General features: G+C 42.5%; 1 protein-coding gene across 1 annotated transcript in view; it reads left to right on the forward strand.

The window, feature by feature from the left end:
• luzp1 (leucine zipper protein 1) overlaps window positions 1-18,838 on the forward strand; it is a 52,123-nt gene that overhangs the window by 17,235 nt on the left and 16,050 nt on the right. The window contains exons 2-3 of the mRNA XM_008309985.3: window positions 17,556-17,924; window positions 18,010-18,836. Of these exons, the coding sequence (XP_008308207.1) occupies window positions 17,793-17,924; window positions 18,010-18,836 (959 nt within the window). The 5' untranslated portion in view covers window positions 17,556-17,792. The remainder of the gene's footprint in view (window positions 1-17,555; window positions 17,925-18,009; window positions 18,837-18,838) is intronic.

The raw sequence follows: 18,838 nt of genomic DNA on the forward strand, positions 1-18,838 counted from the left end.
AAAACACCGGCAGAGGAACGCGTGTTTCACAGCAACAGATGAAGGAGAGAGGAAAAAAAAAAAAGATCAACCAGTCGCTCTTTTCTTCCGCGGTGTTTCCTCCACCTTTCTCTGGTTAGACCCTCTGGTCTACATCGTCTGTGGTCATCTTCTTTCCCATTCTTTCTGCAGTTTACTTCGGGGTTTATCTCTCCTCTGTCCACTCCCCTTGTGTTCTCTTCTTCCTCTCTCTCTCTCTCTCTCTCTCTCTCTCTCTCTCCTTTCTTTCCCTCTAGAGGCATCCTGTTCACTGTGTTTGATTTGGGCATTCCTTTCCTCCCCAAGCAGACAAAACAACCCAAGACCTCTCTGAACTTCAGCCCCCAGTGTGTGCTCTCTCTCACACTCTCTCTCACACACACACACACACATACATGCGTGCACACACACAAGCACGCTGCCTTCTGCTAATCACTCACAGGAAATGGGCTCCCATGCAAACGAGGCCCGCCTGTCCAGTGGAACCCAGGATGGAGTTTCAGGCCTTGAAATGTTCCCTACTGGGGGACGCTGAACCAGAAAGTTTCCTCTTCTTCTGCTTTTTCTTCCTATTCCGTTTTTTTTTTTTTTTTACTTCTCGTGGTTCCTCTGTCTTAATTTTCCTTCCTCACTCAGTCGTCTCTGCTTTCCAATGTGTCTGGTATGACAGACAGATGAGACAGCATCCCTGGTTAGTCACGGTGCCAGCTCACCCTGACGATGTCGGTGTGTTTACAGTATGTCTGATGATGAACATTACACAAGCATTTAGATAACAGAAGATATATTCATGTATATTTAGATGTTTAGAGAACAATACAACAGTCGTATCGAGATCTGGAAGAACAAAATGTATTCAACCAACTTTCATCAGGATAAAAAAAGGTAAATGTAAAAAAAAAAAAAGTATTGATTGAAAAAGAGAGAACGTCTCTCAGTTTCTGTTCATTTGGAGCGACATCCAAACCAGAACTTTTTCCAGGACTTTATTGATAGCTGGGGCAGTTTGTCTTTTTTTTTTATACATCTTTATTCCTGGCCTTTCGCCTCAATCATTAAGCTTATTAGTCTTATCATAACCGCACAAAGTCATGCTACCTGCAGGCAGAGATTGTAAAGGAAGATTGCGACTTCTTCTTAATGCAACGCAGAACGAACTGTGACCAACTGTAACCAAGTTTACAGTTAAAAAGGGAAGGACATTTGAGGTGACATTAGAATTCATATGAAACTGCGCACATTGTTTAAAAACAACGTCATTCCATTCATGCCTGATGGTAAAAATAAATAAAAAGCTGTAGAACCGATTAACGGCCTCTGATGATCATACATTGAGGTAACGTGAGGTAATATTGACATATGTATTTGCTATGATAAAAACAGATCTCCCATAATTTATAACAGACAATAATGTATAATTATAGACCTTTAAAAATAAGCCCAACATTACCAAGTAAAGGTACATGAAAAAGTGGCTGTTAATGTATTTATTCTTGTTTGTAGTATACAGTATGTGTATATACAGTATGTTTAGTTCAAAGTACACAGTACTCACTAATATACTTTCTAGCATCTTGGGCAAAACCACCTGTCATATTTAATGTCAACCAGATGAGTAGTTGTCAGAAAATGAAAAGGACAAAAATCTGCCATGGGGTCGTATGACACCAAAGGATTTCTCTTACGACCTGTCGGAATTACTCATACAGTTCAGTATGGTGAAGAAATGCAGAGATGATGAATGATTTTGCAAAACCTGTGCTGAATTTGTGCCTCTGCCTCAGTGACGCAGCTCGGTGCAGAGTTTTATCTCATCACCGAGGAGCGAATTCTCTGGGAAATGAACAGAGAGCAGCTGAGAGTGGCAGCAGCGACTGAAAGACGGATGCTCCGTGTCCATCAGGAGCTGCTTACGTGATCAAAGGCACGGTGAGGAGATGCATCCCTTGCATCTACATCTGCACTTTGTTTGGACTGAGCGGAGGAATCTTTCTAAACAGTTTACAGATGAGCAGAACCTGAGATAAGCCATTGTTTTGGAGCAGAAATGAGGCAATGCCAGAACTCACAAAACCCATTTTCTCTTTGTCTATAGTGGCTGTGCCTTTGAAATGAAGTTTTAAGGTCACATTTGACAGTATTTCTAAGGTATATTACGTGATGAACCTCCCTGAATTCAATATACTGAGACCACAGCCTTTAGGGTCAAGGTGGACTTTAGTATCTTGTACTTTTAGACTAAAGGAACCAGTTTTTAGACCTATCATCATTTTTGCTTCAAACCACCTTCCTGGAAGGCAACTGACCAATGGGCATGCAAGATGTTAACAATTCTAGATGGATAGAAATGGATATTTTCAGTGAGGACCACTGGTGGAAATATAAAAACATGATTGGCAGATGGTGTTAGAAGAAGCATTCCACAAAATTAATCATTTTCCAATCAGTATTAATTTTCTTCAACATATTACTGATAGCACACTGATTAGAGGTTACAGAGGTTAAGGTGGGTCTGTAGCCAATCAGAGCTGACTCAGAATCAGAGCTGATGTTCTTAGTTATTACCAGGGCCATATAGAGAGACAACGCACCAGTTACTTTACCAACTCTATACGTCGTACAAGATCCACAGAGACAACCAGTTACTTTACCAACTCTATACGTCTGTACAAGATCCACAGAGACAACCAGGTATTGTACCTGGGGCTGTTTATTATCATTATGAGACCACTTTGAAAAAACAATGTCTAAATTCTGTGTCGGTCGGTCTTACAACCAGGCTTGGACTCGAGTACGATGACAGCCATTGGACAGAACAGGGACCAGATTGTGAGGATGCAGATAAACTGTAAAGTACAGTATTGTATCAGAACCACTTGATCAACTGAACCCAACTGTCCATGACACGACCTGCTGCGTCTTCTAATCCAAACAACTCCAAGTTGAACAGTTTCCTCAACTCTGCTCTGTTAAACAGGCAAGAAAACGGACGACTACCCACCAACAGTCAGCCAACCACTGAGTCTATGAAGAATTGATCGTGACCTTTTCTGATCACCTCCTCTGTCCAACAGAACCTCTTCGTGTGTCACATACCTGTTTTCACACAAACACATGGGGCTTCGAGTGTTTTCCTTAAAGACTCGTCATTAACCTGGGAATAGTTGTTTGGTTTGAGGGCCTCGGTTCCCTCTCTCATCCCTTAAATTCAATCCAGACTCAAGTCTTAAATCTGGATTCTCTGTGCTTAACCAAACATATGGAATGCTACTGTAGTGGAATGCTGGAGTGTGTGTGTGTGTGTGTGTGTAGAGCAGATGAGAGCTTCTAGAATGATGATGATGATGATGATTATGATAATGGTGCGTGTGTGTATGTGTTTGTGTGTGTGCCAGTGCCTCCCCTGAGAACTGAATAGGGCCTTGTGTTGTCGTAGCCAAACACGCTGCTTGTCTGCTCATGCATGAGTCTACTGCAGAGCTTCCCAAATGCGTCCCATATCTGAGCTGTTAGCTCATTCTTAGCCCGTTAGCTTAACTGGGAACGATCTCCCCTACAGTGACTGCATTGTCGTAGGACCTGGGCTTCACCAGCTGCCAAAAATAATAACAATGGAGAGGAGATCGCACGAGAATGTGGACTCAGTGATGTAGAGACGGCAGGTTTCACTGTTGAAGGAATTTTATGTTCCGCAGACACGCGGCTACGTGGTGATAGTTTGTCTGCTTGTTTGGAGCACGTTGACATCATTTCTTGTCCTATTTATTCTTATACTTTGAGTCAATAAGTCTATGAGTGAGTCAAGGATTTTAATCTCTGGGTAGATTAGCCGATTGTTTACTTGACAGACTTTCTTCTTATCGGCCCGACCGCAAGTGTTACAAGCCTGCAGTGATTTGTACAAGTCTTCAACTTCGGCTGTTTTTAAGCTAAGTATCTACAATGGTAATCAGTCATCAAACATTGTAGTCTTAAAGGATTCACAAAGCTGATTATTTTTCTTTTACGCGTCATATAATCTATATTTATTAGACTTTTGTTAATACTGACCACTGTGCAGGGCTAAATGGTGAGTCCAAATTGCAAACGTTCAGTTTAGATCAAGGCTCGGTGGAAAAAAAAAATTGATTGTTTTTGAAAAATTTCAAAATAGATTTAAAAAAATTCTCAAGGGCAAAACTATTATGAAGATCAAGTCACGGGCCAGATTTTAAGAAATTTGTGGGCTACTAGTGGTCCGCGTGCCAGGAGTTTGACAACACTGTTCTTCACCCTACACATACCTGAGTAATGATATTAACAGACCCGTTGAGTTCTTTCTTCTGTTTATTTCACTTTCTCTACTTCCTCTCCTCCTTTTTGAAACCCAACTTTTTCCTCCTTTTTCTCTCCTCTCCTCTCCCCTCTTCTCTTCCTCCTCCTCATGTCTTCCGCCCCTCCCCTTGTCTTTGTGAGTCGGTTTCCTGTTGGGCACAAATGCCGGCGCCATGCTTCCTTCCCAGTGGCCTGTAGTCGCACAGGAGTGGCACACGTAAGTATTTACTAAACTGTGAATTATTCTGAAGTATTCGTGTCAATGTATGGACATGTTTGGGTTTGTCAGCAGAGATTCTCAGAGCCCCCCCCCCTCTCTCCTCCCCCCCGCCCCAGTGCAAGGTCATGGCATTCATGGTATGTTCTGTGTTCTGTACATGTGTTCCGTGCACATGAAGCACTTTAGATGCATTTAATTTTCCGGATGCTAACAGCCCGGAACTAACACGACCATGGAAATGGGTTGTGAAAGTGGAAAGAAGCCTCAGTATCAGTGTCCTCTTTTCACAGGAGTTCAACTCTCACATTCCAAACGGTCACTGACTCCAAATAGGTGGAATAGTTACTCTTTCATTTTCATCGTCAGCCTGCAGCCTTTGCACTTTAACTTTAGTTTAGTGGCGATCAAAAGTGTGTAACTGACTTCACTGACTCCAAATAGGTGGAATAGTTCCTCTTTCATTTTCATCGTCAGCATCTGCCTTTGCACTTTAACTTCGCGATCAAAAGTGTGCAACTGACCGGACGTGACATTTCGGTCATGAAAGTCGTGAGATGCTTGTGTTTTATTTATTATTGTAGAACTTTGTCTACTGTTGCAGTAAAGCTGACTAAATTACATGTTGTTTGAGGAATACATCTCAAACTTCCTATAATCTCCAGATAACGTCTAGAGAGGTCATGTGAGAAAAAATGGATTCCTGGAAGTTAAAGCCAGGCTTTCTGCCCTCACCTGGTTCCTCTGGTGGTCGTCTCTGGAGGTTGTACCTTTGTCTCAGTCAGACGGTGGTGATCGCTGCGATTTCAGGAGAAAGTCTTGACCCAGTTCTCCAGACAAATCATTGTTGCCTGAAATGAAAACAAAGGAAGACATTTTAGGAAAGTTTGTTTGGATGTCGGACAACAAAGTTAAAGCAGGGCTGTACACAGTTTCTGTTTCAGTCCAAATGACCAGGCTGATGTGGTCTACCTACACTGAAAACATTAAATATACAGTACAGTATTTACAGTATTTACTCATATGAACTAAACATAGTTTATATATATATATTATGTGGCACAATATATGATTTAAATCTTACACTATTTGGCCACTACTCCACATTATATATATATATATATATATTTTAATTGCTTGTCATCCACCAGCACACCATTCAACTCATTTTGAATTCAAATTCAAGCTTAGAATAAACAGTAATAATTCCTCATTCTTATCACCAGAATTTCAAAAATGCCTGTTTAAAATATGGTACGCGTCGTAAATGTTTTAGACGTGTGCATCATTTCCCTAAGAAAACACTGCGTATGAATGGCTCCGTCTGAGCTCGGCCCGTATCTCTCCTATGATATGCGTCATCATATTTCCTCCTCTTACCTCCCCCCTCACCCACCTCCTCCCCCGCTCCTCTTCTCCCTCCATCCAGCAGCCACTGCTGCATTCTCACTGCAGTAATCCACTCTGTATTCTGTAGAGTCACTGCTCTCACCACTACACTTCTTCTCACCCCTCACTGCCCCCCCCCCGTTCCCCACGTATCGCACTTTTTTTTTCTTGATTACCTCACATCTTTATACACATATTTCAGCTCCTTCTCTCTCTTTCTCTCTTTCAACTGCCTCTGCGAACTCCTCCTTTCTTTACCCCCTCATCACAGAGTCTCTGAGGTCTCCATTCAGCCGCATCAGGCCACTAATGCCAAGGCTCAGGCTGCTGAAACGCTGCCAGGCTGTTCAGAAACACACTGTGTGTGTCTGTGCCTGCTGCGACACCAGTGAACGAGGACGGTCTGTAGCAGAAGGTTGCTGGGTCGTCGCTCGAGAGCTGTTGATCTCTGCATGTCCAGACAATATTTATTGGAATGTTGGATGGAAGTGGTCTTCATAAGGACTGGAGATGTTTAGGTCCTCTGGGTTCTGATAGGGGGGAGTGTTGGGTGACATTTCGAGGTAAGGGATGCAAGAACAAGGGATGGCAGTGACAGAGATGGATGGGGAAAAAGGTGAAAAATAGAGGACGGAGAAAAGAGATGAATGTCCTTCACCTTGGGAGGAGGGACTGGAATGATCGACTTCTACAGCGTTCAGCCAAACCATATATTTCTATATTACTGTCATTTATTAAAAGACACATTAATGTGTCACTGAATACATTTTCCTTTTTTTTCCAACATGTTTTTTTTTTCCTTTTCTCTTCAATAATCTCACTTTCTCTCAGGCAAAATCCTTGGGAAGTAGAATAGTGCTGTGGTTAGCAGTGTTGTGACCGACAAAAGTGACCTCTGCATGTGGAGCTGTGGGGTTTGGTTTCATACAATAATTCAGTTTGATCTCACAGTTGATAGAGACATGCATGAGGAATGTAATATGATAGACACAGATCCACTTAAACTGATAAGACGGGCCAGATATGGCCCACGGGCCTTATGTTTGACTCATTGTGTCATAGCAGGTCTGCAGAGGTACATCATCATTTTAAATGTCTTTTAATACATAACTAACAAACCGTCATGTGAATCCAGTGATCACCTGTATTTTCCAGCAGCTGTTGATTCAGGCCTTTTGTATCAGTTGACGGTTATGTTTATGAGTGGCAGCAGTTGCACAAGGCCTTCGTCGCACTGAACCTGCACGTTTGAAGAAAAACAACAACACTTAAGTCCTCCTGTTTTTAAAATGTGCAAAGTACGGCCTTCAGAGATTCTCTGGAGTTTGTAGTCCTCCTGTTTTTAAAATGTGCAAAGGTCAAAGGTTCAAAGGTTGACTTTAGACAAAGACAGTGGGACTGGTTGTGTTTGACTACAGCAGCAGAGTCATGCCTTCAGCGGGCAGAGCTCCCACCATTGGCTCCCTGTGTTCTCTCTGCACTTTCTCCTGCTGTCTTCACACATGAGCTAACTTACTCCAGCCATAACAGTAGACGTGACACAGGATCTGGCAGAAGACTCTCCAGAGAAGGTCCAGAGTGACTACTGTGAACATTTGCATTTTCACATACAGCCTCTGCTGAGAATCTGCAGAGAACATCAGGGGGAACTCTGAGAACAGAGCTGCAGTGAACAGTCAGGCGACAGCTTTTTCTTTTTTTTCTTGTTTTTCCAACATAACTATCACCTCGTCAGTGTGATAATGCATTTTCTCACGCCTGGCTCAGTGCTGTGTGACACACTGTAGCAGCGATAACTCTGCGAGCGCTGCAAACCCTCTCAGTAACCGTGGTATCTTTAGACTGTAGGCAATAAATTCTGTAAAAGTTTAACAGTGTGAGCACAGACGGATAATGTTTGGCCGTACACCTCCAAAGAAAAGCCATAAAACGGCGTGTAACGTGTGCACCGGACTTGTCTAAGCAAGCAATTCTTTAATGAGACTTTATTTTTGGAAACTGACTTTTACTTTGTTTCTCAGGCCTTTTAAGGCCAACTGTGCCTATGACGTCACTGTCGGGGTTTGGTCACTTTTGAAAAAGTCTCATCGCTGACATGACCCGAGTTGATGGGGTTATGAGTAAGTCATTAAAACAGTGTCATTAGTTAATAATAACGATGACAGTCCCTCCGTCTGATTAACACCTAGCGTAAACACTGTCAAACTGTCAGTTACACTGCGTCGACTTGTCGTGTTTTCATCCCGTCAGTGACTCGCAAACACACACACACCCAAGGACAAAAGAATTCCTCACCTAGCCATTCGCCACCGCACACACCTTCACATATCCGTGTGTTCACTGAGTCATATAAGGATTTTAGCTGACGTCTGCTGGAACGCTGTCCCTGAACAGCTGTTAGGCTTTAAATAGGTCGTCAGTGTCAGTCGCCGCAGGAATGACTGACGGTCGATTGTAGTCCTGATATTTTACCTGGATTGTCGGTGTGTTTTCAAGTTTGTTTTGTGGTTTCAGGGTTAGAAAAATGATTTTGGCTCATAGTCGTAGTCTAGACCACGGGAGTCAAACCTACTAGAAAAATGATTTTGGCTCATAGTCGTTGTCTACACCACGGGAGTCAAACATACGGCCCGTGGGCCAAAACCAGCCCACTTGGGGTTTCTAGCCGGCCCACGTGATGATGAATTTTAAAAATCAAAAGACACAAAGACTTCATGTTCAGGAAATGTTTTGTAAAAGTATATTGAATTAAATATAAAGATGTATCTGATGCACATCTTTGCATGAAAACAAAGGGGAAAATCAGGGACTTTGGACTGAACCAAAATAAGTTTGACAGGCCTAGGCTACACACTTCCCTGGTGGCGATAAAAGAAGCTTTGAATCAGCGTTAGATGTTTCAGTTTGTCTTTCACTCCTGTTCAAACTTCCATGTGGGTTTTAATCAGCTGCAGTGTGATTGTGTTCATTGCAGTATGTTTTTTTTTTTGTTTGTTTTGTTTTCTGTAACGAAGAGAATCAACAGTGTTGGCTGTGAAAACCTACTTATTTGTCACTCAGAGACAGTGGCTTCTGTTGTCACGTAGGAGGTGGTGGATGAAGTAAGAAGAAGTGGGCGTTACTTTCAAGAAAAGTTCTGTGGGATGCAGTATTGTATGAGTAGGCCGTCTGGAAGTCCTGTTTTAATTATCCAATATAGTGAAGGCAGACCTTTTTTTAAATTTCAGCTACTGACTGAATGGCTTCAGTGTTTTTCTTACGGACTTGTTGGCCACTACAAAGTAGAATTAAACATACAACTTGAAATTGACATGAAGAGCCTTCTATTCACTAGTGATCTAAAAGATAATTAATTTCAAAAATATATAAAAATATATTGTGAACAAGTCTTGATCTATGATGCTGAAATGTCTTAGCTTAGCTATCTGGATTTTTAGCGTAAAACCATTTATTTAAACATTTGACTCAGTTGGACTCAGCTCAGGTATGAAGGAAAAGATCTGCTCTCCTAATCAGGGTCTTTGCCCCCAGTGTCTCTTGTTGAGGGTTTCACATGTTTACAGTGTTGGTGACCTCTGACCCCAGACACGGAGGGCAGCAGGCTGAGGCCGTGCCAGAGGAGAGTTAGGAAACATTTCATGGCAGGATGGTGTGGATAAATGTGAACTATGAGAAGCAGGACTGTTGTCTAGCACGTGTTTGACAAAAGAACGTGTGTGTGTGTGCGTGTGTTTATGGTCAGTGTTTAACACAAACATGTTAATAGACAAACGCTGACCTCAGAGTGGAGGTTATTATGTTTAAGAAATTCTTTGCAACAAATGTTTAGCATCAAATTAGTCCATAAAGTAGGACTGTGACGCCTGTCTGCTAACTGCAAAACAACGTAGCATCACCAGCAGAGGAGCTAAGGACAAGTTTTAGTCTAAAGTGATGCTATTTTTATGAACGACTGTGACACATCCGGTGAAGGGCATTGGGTAATGGAATTGCTAATGCAAGTGTTATTTATGTCCCCTGGAGCTGAAGCACTTTGGTTGATTAAAAAAATACATATATTTTTTGTATTAGCTATGGCCATAAGGAGATAAGCCAAAAAAGTGACAGCCTAAATCACATTGCATGACACCAATGAAAGATGAACACAACAGAGCAAGATTTTCCACTGACTCCTGGAACTGTGTTTAACTGACAGTAGCAGCTAACTGGTTGACGCCCTGTCGTGTATGATGCAACACCGTATTTATAAAGTACTTGCGCAATAATACACGCTCTTTCACTGGATCATGTTGCATTGTTCTTGTAATGTCTTTTTGAGTATGTCAGGAGGTAAACAGCAATCGCTAAACAACATCTCACCATGGATTAGCTTTAGGTCATACTTGAAAATACAATCAGTCCCTACTGACAGGATTTATTGACCTCAAAAACCAGTGCCATGTGACGTTAGCCACTGTATTTCCCCTTTGTATTAGAGTCAGAATAAACTCTTTCGGATTTTATGTCGAGGGGAAAAAACCCTACGTAAGGCAGCTCCTGTGTCCTAGTTACTTCCCAGCACACAGTACGTTTGACATTTCCTGTACAAACCGCTGTTTCTTTTATCCGCTGACATATATGTACGACGGGACACAAAACATAAACCGTCCGCCAGCTTTCACTGGGTCGAGCCAACTTTTCCAGTCTAGACCTGGACCTGACCTGATTATATTCTATATGATTTAGATGATTAGATGATGGAGTCACCTGCTATGCCAATAAATACTCTCACAGTGCAATCCATTCAGCTGGTTTTTGGGTCATTTCTGGTGAGTGCTGAAACAGAGAGAGGTAATGGAAAGATATTAGCGCTGAGGGAGAGTGGGAGAGTGCAGCCGCAGCAGTAACCCCTGCTCTGCTTTGGTGAGCGTCCATTTGGCTCCAGCGCGTGATGTTATATTCTCTGTTTCCATTGAACTTACTAGATTTAACCTGCTCCAGATCTGCTTGGCTGCAGCGCTGCTGGACGACCCACCATCAACTGACTGGCCAGTATTTTGGGGTGCTGCTGTTTTTAATAGAGCATCTAATATGTTTCCCTTGCTCTGCTTTTCTGTCACAGTTACTGTGAGTGCTGTACATAAAAACCCTCTGTGTGTGTGTGTGTGTTTCCTGATAGAAAACATGCACTAATTCAACAAAGGCTGAGCTGAAAAGCTTTGATTTGCCTTTGAGTCGAGCCTCAGAGTCACATCTTCAGTGGAGGCCATAAAGCGGGTGTAAAAGCTCTGATGTGTCAGACACTGTAACCCCACTGGCTTTTCTCTCTCATCCTGCCTTGCCCGTCTCACCCTTCCTTCCCCCCTTCCTCCCTTCTGTCTCCACAGTTTATCGTCCCCTTCCCCCACACTTCACTCCCAGGGTCTTATCATCATGCCACTTGTACAAGCAGAGTGTTCAAAGCCCCAGCAACAGAGATGGGGGGGGGGGGGGCAGACGAGGGCAGAGGCAGCTGAGTGGTGATAGGAGACTGGATTGTCACGGTCTCGCTCTACTGTCAAAATAAATCTGACAATTACAGTACTGTCACATAAAACTTCACCCCCACACCCCCCCAACTTTTAACTCCTCAGCCTGGCCCCCGAGACCACTCCGGCAGAAAATAGAAACAGACCAGGTACTCTTTTAGTACCTGTTACGAGGTGACACTGCAGGACTTTTGTGAATGTCTCTCACAGACGTGTGCCATGTCACTACCAATCACACTGTGTTGTAATAAACACGGCCAGGACGACAGATGACGTCATGAGGACAAAATTGTTACCAGCTTGTAACCTGTTAGAGCTCACAGACATGACAGTGCACAAAATGTAACCAGACGTCTGCCTGTGACAACAAGAAATCTCTCTTAGAACACATTTACACCAGGAGAGTTAGAGTAAAAAAGATGGTTCACTTTCCCAGGGGACGTTTGGCCAGGACCAAGATATCAAGCCACAAGCAACGGATAGATAGATAGATGGATAGTACTATAGATAGATAGATAGATACTATAGATAGATAGATAGATACTATAGATAGATACTATATTTAGATAGACAGATAGATACTATTGAGGAAAAAAGAGCGAGAGATAGTTATTATTCATCAACAGAAAAGTTTCACTTTGCCAGTGGTGTGAAATGAGTTCAGACTTTGTCCAAGTAGTTGCTTCACAACAAAAATTTAAATCCATTTCTTCTCCTAACACATTCATTTCTCCTATTAGACACCGTGGGACAGTAGGTTATTTCCCTCTTGGTCAACTCTGATAAACGGTTTATCTCAGTTCCTCATTGGTTATTTCGCAGAAACCTGACACTGCCTTTCATTTCTGCACCTTCTCTTAAAAGCGGTTCCCTAAAACTAAAAGGGTGAAAGAAACATGTTTCAGCCCAGGAAACGACAAACCGAGCATTATGGGATGCCGGCTTTCTTTTTCTTGGAAAAACACACACGCACACACAAAGTTGGGCCGAGCATCAGGTCTCCACCATCTTGTGGCTTCCGCTAGCGTGCCAGCATCCATTCTCTGTAGTCTCCGTCTCTCCTCAAACAAACTTGCATTCACCTCCTATGTGCAGACACGCTTGAGGCATTTTGATTGGCAGGAGTCGCTATATTAATGATAGTCCATGAGGCAGAGGAGTTTAAAAAAAAAACCAATGTCAAGTGTGAAAAGGAGTTTAAGACTTCGTGGGGAGAACAGACTGTACTGAAGACGGCAGGCAGAGATTGGCTGAAGAGTTAATGATATGGTATAAGGTTGTTACTGTGTGTGTTTGTGAGTAGATGGAATTCTTTTTACAAAGATTACTCTGATATTGAGACAAAATAAAGCTCCCTCCACCGCCCAATTATCCCTCAGTGTGTTCTTCCGTTAGTCTTTTAGCTTCACTTTTTAAAAACTACAGTCTCCTTCTTCTTTTATTTTGGGCACACCAACCTTTGATCACACTAAAATACTATACCATTAAGATCCTGAACAAATCTCGGGAAAAAAAGTTTCTCAAAAATGACTAAAAATACACTCATTTGTCTTAAAATACTTAGCTATATCCATTTTTGTGGTTAAAATTCAGAAAAAATATACTTTTTGGGCACACCAACCTAGTCTACTTCTTTTATTTTAGCAAAAATCAAGAAATACCGGCTCTATGTTGTTACTACAGACCATGTAAAGTCAAAGTCGCACCGTAAAAAGAAAATTGATTTCAATTTGGAGAATTTTCTTTGACCTTTTCTGTTTTAACCCAAAAAACACAGATTCCTTCAAATAGAGCTTTTCACAATGTGTTCTTGGCCCCAAGTGGAGGATATTACTCTCCAGGTTTAATTAGGTAAAAAAACCTTCCACACCTAGCAGTCAGTAAGGTCGGAGTTTTTTTTTTTTTTTTTAGTGTTTGCTTTACATAAAGAGGCTTTACAGGTTATATCAGGTTTTACAGCACTGGGAAACCTCCTACGGTAGGCTATAGGTCAGTCTTTCCACTCAATCGGCCCTTGACATCATTGCTTGTAAAAACAGAGCAATTCAGTTGCTTGAAGCCTGGATGTTGTCAAAGAAAGTAGTACCATGCACTGTAATAACGTTCATGAAACAGAAGAACAAATCTGAAATCTGAGGTTTCTCAGAACTAGGTAAACGTTGGCAACTGGATACAAATAAGACAAATAAAATATTATAAAAGGATTCAAACTGCCTGGGGAATTATTTAAAAACTCCCTCAGGGAAAAAAAGTCCTTCACAATAAACCATTTTAACACTGGTATTCTGATCCGTGAGATGATCAGAACAGACGAAGGCAGAATCTTATATAATATATTTTAAGGACACTGTTTGGGCACCGGGTCCAGACAGTCATTGTCCTGGTTTGGGATGACTTTCACCAGACATGGGTTCTTGACAGTCCGTTAGTGACCTGGTTTAGAAAATTCATGGCAGAACCAGAGACTGGCAGTGCCCTGCTTTTTCTTTTATTAGGAATGCGTCTGCAAAAGGGGTCAGTTTCCTGCTTCTCTGCCCCCTCCCTGCTCCCCTCCAGGTTTCCACAATTATAGAAGAAAGCACAGAAGAGGGGTTTGAAAGAGTTCCACTGGAGCCAACTACTGAAAACTGCAGTAACTCACCTCCCAATTCACTTTCTTCACCTTCTTCTGTTGTTCTTAGCAACTTAACAACTGCTCTCAGGTCTCTGGTGCTGCAGTCTTGGAGATGAGTAAAACCTGCTGCAGCAGCAGTCAGGGTTTAACATGATCACAAGCTAGAGCTCAGCCAAAACGTCCTGGAACGGGGCTCTGAACATTGAACATTGAAACATGATTTGGGGGGATGCTGCTTCTCACGACAAAGAAACTTCAGGGAGGAGGAAGACGCTGTAAGAGTAATCCTTCAGAAGAAAATGCGACAAAAATGTTCCCATGGACGTACCGAGTACTGTAACAGGACAAGGTGAATTGGTTAATGGACGTACCGAGTACTGTAACAGGACATGGTGAATTGGTTAATATTAAAGCAGTGATTCTTAACCATAGGGACGCGGCCCTAACTTGGGCCACCAGCACCACTTTCAGTTTTGCACATGTGGGCTGCAATGGCCGTGGGACTGAAGAAACCAGAGACATGTTACCCACGAGATGCTCAGTTACAGCTTTAATGAAATCTAATATAAAGCAAAAAAAACTGTCTTCTTCTCTGTCGTAGGTGTAGCAAAAAGTATGGAGTTTTTAAAATGAAAAAAATAACAAAAAGACGAATTGGGCCTCAAGGTAAAAAAGAACTCCTGAAATAGAGGTCTGAAAAACAGAATTGCTAACACTAGGTTTTATTTATCTTTCTTTCTCTAATGTTATATCTTTACTTTTTTAGAGTTTTTACTCAAAACCTTCTTTTGGTCTACGACCAGAATCTGAATATTGCCGTTACTTTTTTTAATTCTTTGGGCAAAGTTTGGTCTCAACATGCAGTCTTTTATATTGGTGGTAAAACACACAGTAGGGACCCCTCCGTACTTGGTTCATGGACTCCATCGTGTTGGTCTTATTCATGTGTATGTTGAACTTGGCTCTAAATGTAAATGTTGTCTCCCACCTAACCATTTTCCATTCCCTAACGTCTTCTCCTTATTTGCCATCTCTCTCTCATCAGCATTTTTATTCTGCCTGCTCTTCCAAATGTTGTTAATGCAGCTACAGCTGTGCTGTAATTCAGGTATGTTAATTAGTTTGGAAAAGGGTTTGGTTTTTTTTTTTGCCAAAGTTGCTTAGCAGGCAATTCCTTCCCTTAATAGTACGTTCTTGTGCAAGCTTTAAAATAAAGTTCTGTCTGTGCACGTCTGGTGGAAATGGATGGAGAACCAAGAGAGTGAAGAGAATAATGAGAAGAAAGACGGAGGAACAATAAAGACAGAACTGGTTGAAGCCGACCAAAAACCACTCTGAACCAGGATGAGTCTTTTAAACTCCATGTAGGAATTCAAAGCCCAACTGGAAATCTGTAAAAAACCAAAATTATGAAGAGTGAATTTCAGTGATTGAATAATTGTGAGGTGGGGCAGGACAGTAGGACCACCAGATCGACAAACTAACTCGGTTCAATTTGGTGTCTCGGTGGGATTTATTTCTCGGTGGTTATATTTTTTTTTTTTACCCCTGAGCTCCTTATTGGAGTCTGAGGAACTGCCATAAAGAATCAAACTGCAGCTATTAATTTCTTTTGTTTCCAGTCAGCGTCTCGTGCTTTTAACGCATCATGTTTTTTCTTCACTGGTAGAGGATTGAACCGCAGTGACCACCTCCAAACAACAGAGAAAAATGGTTCTACAATCTAATTTAACAAGCCTCAGCCGGGGCAGAGCTAACACCAGACGACACCACTTTATTGACTAAGGTGTATTGGCATTCAGATGGACAGCTGCGCTCACTGTTTCCTGTTTCAAACATACTCAACCCTTTGTCTCCTCTCCCTACGCTCTCTCTCTCTCCATTCACATCTCTCTATTTTCATCAAGTCCGTTTCTCCTTTCAGAAGATTATCCATCCATCAGACCTCATGAAAGTGGAGAATAATTACATTTCTACCGTTAAACGCTCAGAGCGCGGCTCGTGCTCCGTCGTTAAGTAATCACTGCCATATTGACTTTCAAAGCTCGTTGCTATGGTTTGTTTGGCGGAACATTTAATGAAGTGTCTGAGGCTTTTTACGAAAGTAAAATTAAAATGTATACATACACCATACAGCGTTGGAGTCGAGCAGAGTGGTTTATAGTAACCTTGTTGTACGCCATGTAAACACTCAGTTTATGTAGATGTAAAGATTGAGAACAGTCGTAGCTCTGGTCTAGGTTTCTGCTGTTAAACTACAGTCGTAGATGTGTGTGTGTTCCGAGGTCTTTGATGACGGTATTGCATGCGAGTAGAAAGAGGAGTTGTGCCGCGGTGTCTGCAGGTCAGCCGGTCGATAAGTGATGATGTGTGCAGATTCTGATTGTGTTCTTTTCTCAGGTGCATTTTTTGTCTGTCGTGGTCGGCGGGGGAGGGTGTGCAGCATGAAGGGGGTTGGTCAGGGGATTAAGAAGGGGCAGATAAGGCCGCCACTGACTTATGCATGAGACAAAAGCATCTGCTATTCGATTAATGGAGGCCGTGTGGACACAAAGATGGCAGTATTCTTATAATCCATACAGTAATCGATTGATGGATCATAGACCCTGTGTAAGAAACGGACACAGGCGTCAGCAGCTAACAAGACGGGGAGGGACTCTTCATGTGTGTAGCAGACTTTTGTCTCTGTGTGCTGCTGCCAATGTAGATTAACAGAGCAGCTAATTAACTAAATACTTATGTGATTAAGTGATGTCTGTTGTTGAGAAACATCTCTGACGTATAGAAAGAAAATCTCTGACGTTAATAACCGTCAATGAACATTTTGAGAATGTAAAAGTCTCATCCACAATTTTTTTTTTTAGCAATAAAAATATGACAAATGACAGAAAGAAATAGTTTAAAGCGCAGAGAAAACCTCCCCACCAGATGGCCTCACGGCCCCCGTACACCACTGACCACACAGCAACGTTTCTCCAAGCCCTGTCCTCGGTTTGACTAATAATACCTAATAGACTGACACAACGAAACACTTTTCTCTGGTCGTTGTGGCTGACTTTGTTGTCAGTGCCTGTGATATGCTGACAGACACGTATGTGAGCAGATGAGGGCAAGTGAAGGGGGAGTCGTGTTTTGCCGCTGTCAGCGAAAGAAGGCAGTGCAGCAGCAACCACTGCAGCTGACAAACAGTGGAGGCATGACAGAGCGCCTGTGTGTGTGACAGTGTCGCCTGTTTGGTCGTATGGAAACCCCCGTACTCCCACATGCGAGTCGCAACGCCCTCGTCTTTCTCACACAGCAAAGTTAAAATACATGAAGGCTCAAGGGCCTTGTATCCATGGCAAAAAAATGGTCAGTGTCGTAACAGTTACAGGTACAACAGCGCATTTCCCTCATTCCTTTTTTCTTTCACTTACTGAGCTGCATTTCTGAGAATGTAAATGACTGTCATTGTCAAATTAGAGATAACCATTTGTTTCCTGTCTCCCTCCTACAGATGACAGATTCACCTGCTAAACACCACCCTGAGGGAACTCCGCAGTTTTAAACTGACAGGCAGACGAGAGAAGACAGACAGAAAGAAGGCAGACTCTCCAGATTACGGAAGTTTTTCTTCAAGAGCCCGAAGGACTTCACTCAATACCACACAAATGTGGACCTCCCAAAACACTGTCATCAAATAGTTTGACGCACACGACGCACGGCACCTACAAAAACGCAAATCAGTGTAGCCATGTCTGATCATAAAGACATGACACATCGCCACCTACGGCACAAGCTGCAGAGTCTTGGCCGAAGATTGGATGAACTTGAAGAAGCCACCACCAAGCTGCAGAGGTCGGAGGATGAGCTGCTGGACCTTCAGGTGAGTCTGGTTTCATTTGAAGATGAACACAGATGGATCTGTATAAAAGAAAGGAGTAAGAATTTCTTCCTTTTTTTTTAACCAGGACAAGATCATCCAGGCTGAAGGCAGCAACTCGTCCTTGCTTGGTGACATTGAAGCCCTGAGGAAACGTCTCCTGAAGATCCAGGGCAAAGATGAGGAGGTACGCAAAGCTGAGGACCTCTGCCGCACAGTCAGAGAAAAACTGGAAGAAGAGGAAAACCTGACGAAGGAGTTGAAAGCTGAAATTGAACGTCTTCAAAAAAGAATGGCTGAACTGGAGAAACTGGAAGAAGCTTTTGGGAAAAGCAAATCTGATTGCAGCCAACTCTGCTTGAGCCTAAATGAGGAGAAAAACTTGACCAAGAAGCTCTCAACCGAGTTGGAGACTCTCAAAGCCAAATTGAAGGAGATGGAAGGGTCCGAGACAAAGCTGGACAGAGCAGAAAAGGCTTTGACGATGGAATTAGACAAACTTAAGACTTTTACCCAGACCTTTATGAGTGAGCGCAAGAGGCTGCTGGAGAAGCAGCGAGAAGACGAGAAGATCATTTTAAAGTTGACAGAAAAACTGGAGCAACAGAAAAATCGTCTCGGTATGTCAGTAGACCCTTCCCGTGCAGATTTTATGCGGTCACGGATTGAAGACGAGCTGTCGTCGACGGGGCTTCTTTCAAACAAAATGGCTGGACACAAGAAAAACCTCGACTACTTCAAATTCCCTGATGACGGCATCAGTCTTGTGAACAAAACTGAAAATGAGAAGAACAGCATTCTTGAGGGCACACAGCTGGAGGACAACAAAGTGAAAGAGTTGACACTTGAAGTCGAGAAGCTGAAAAACCGTCTGAAACAGTTGGAGATAATGGAGGAAGATCTGAAAACCTCAGAGT

Source organism: Cynoglossus semilaevis, chromosome 1 (genome assembly GCF_000523025.1).
Source record: "Cynoglossus semilaevis isolate Cse_v1.0 chromosome 1, Cse_v1.0, whole genome shotgun sequence".
In the NCBI taxonomy this organism is placed as follows: domain Eukaryota; kingdom Metazoa; phylum Chordata; class Actinopteri; order Pleuronectiformes; family Cynoglossidae; genus Cynoglossus; species Cynoglossus semilaevis.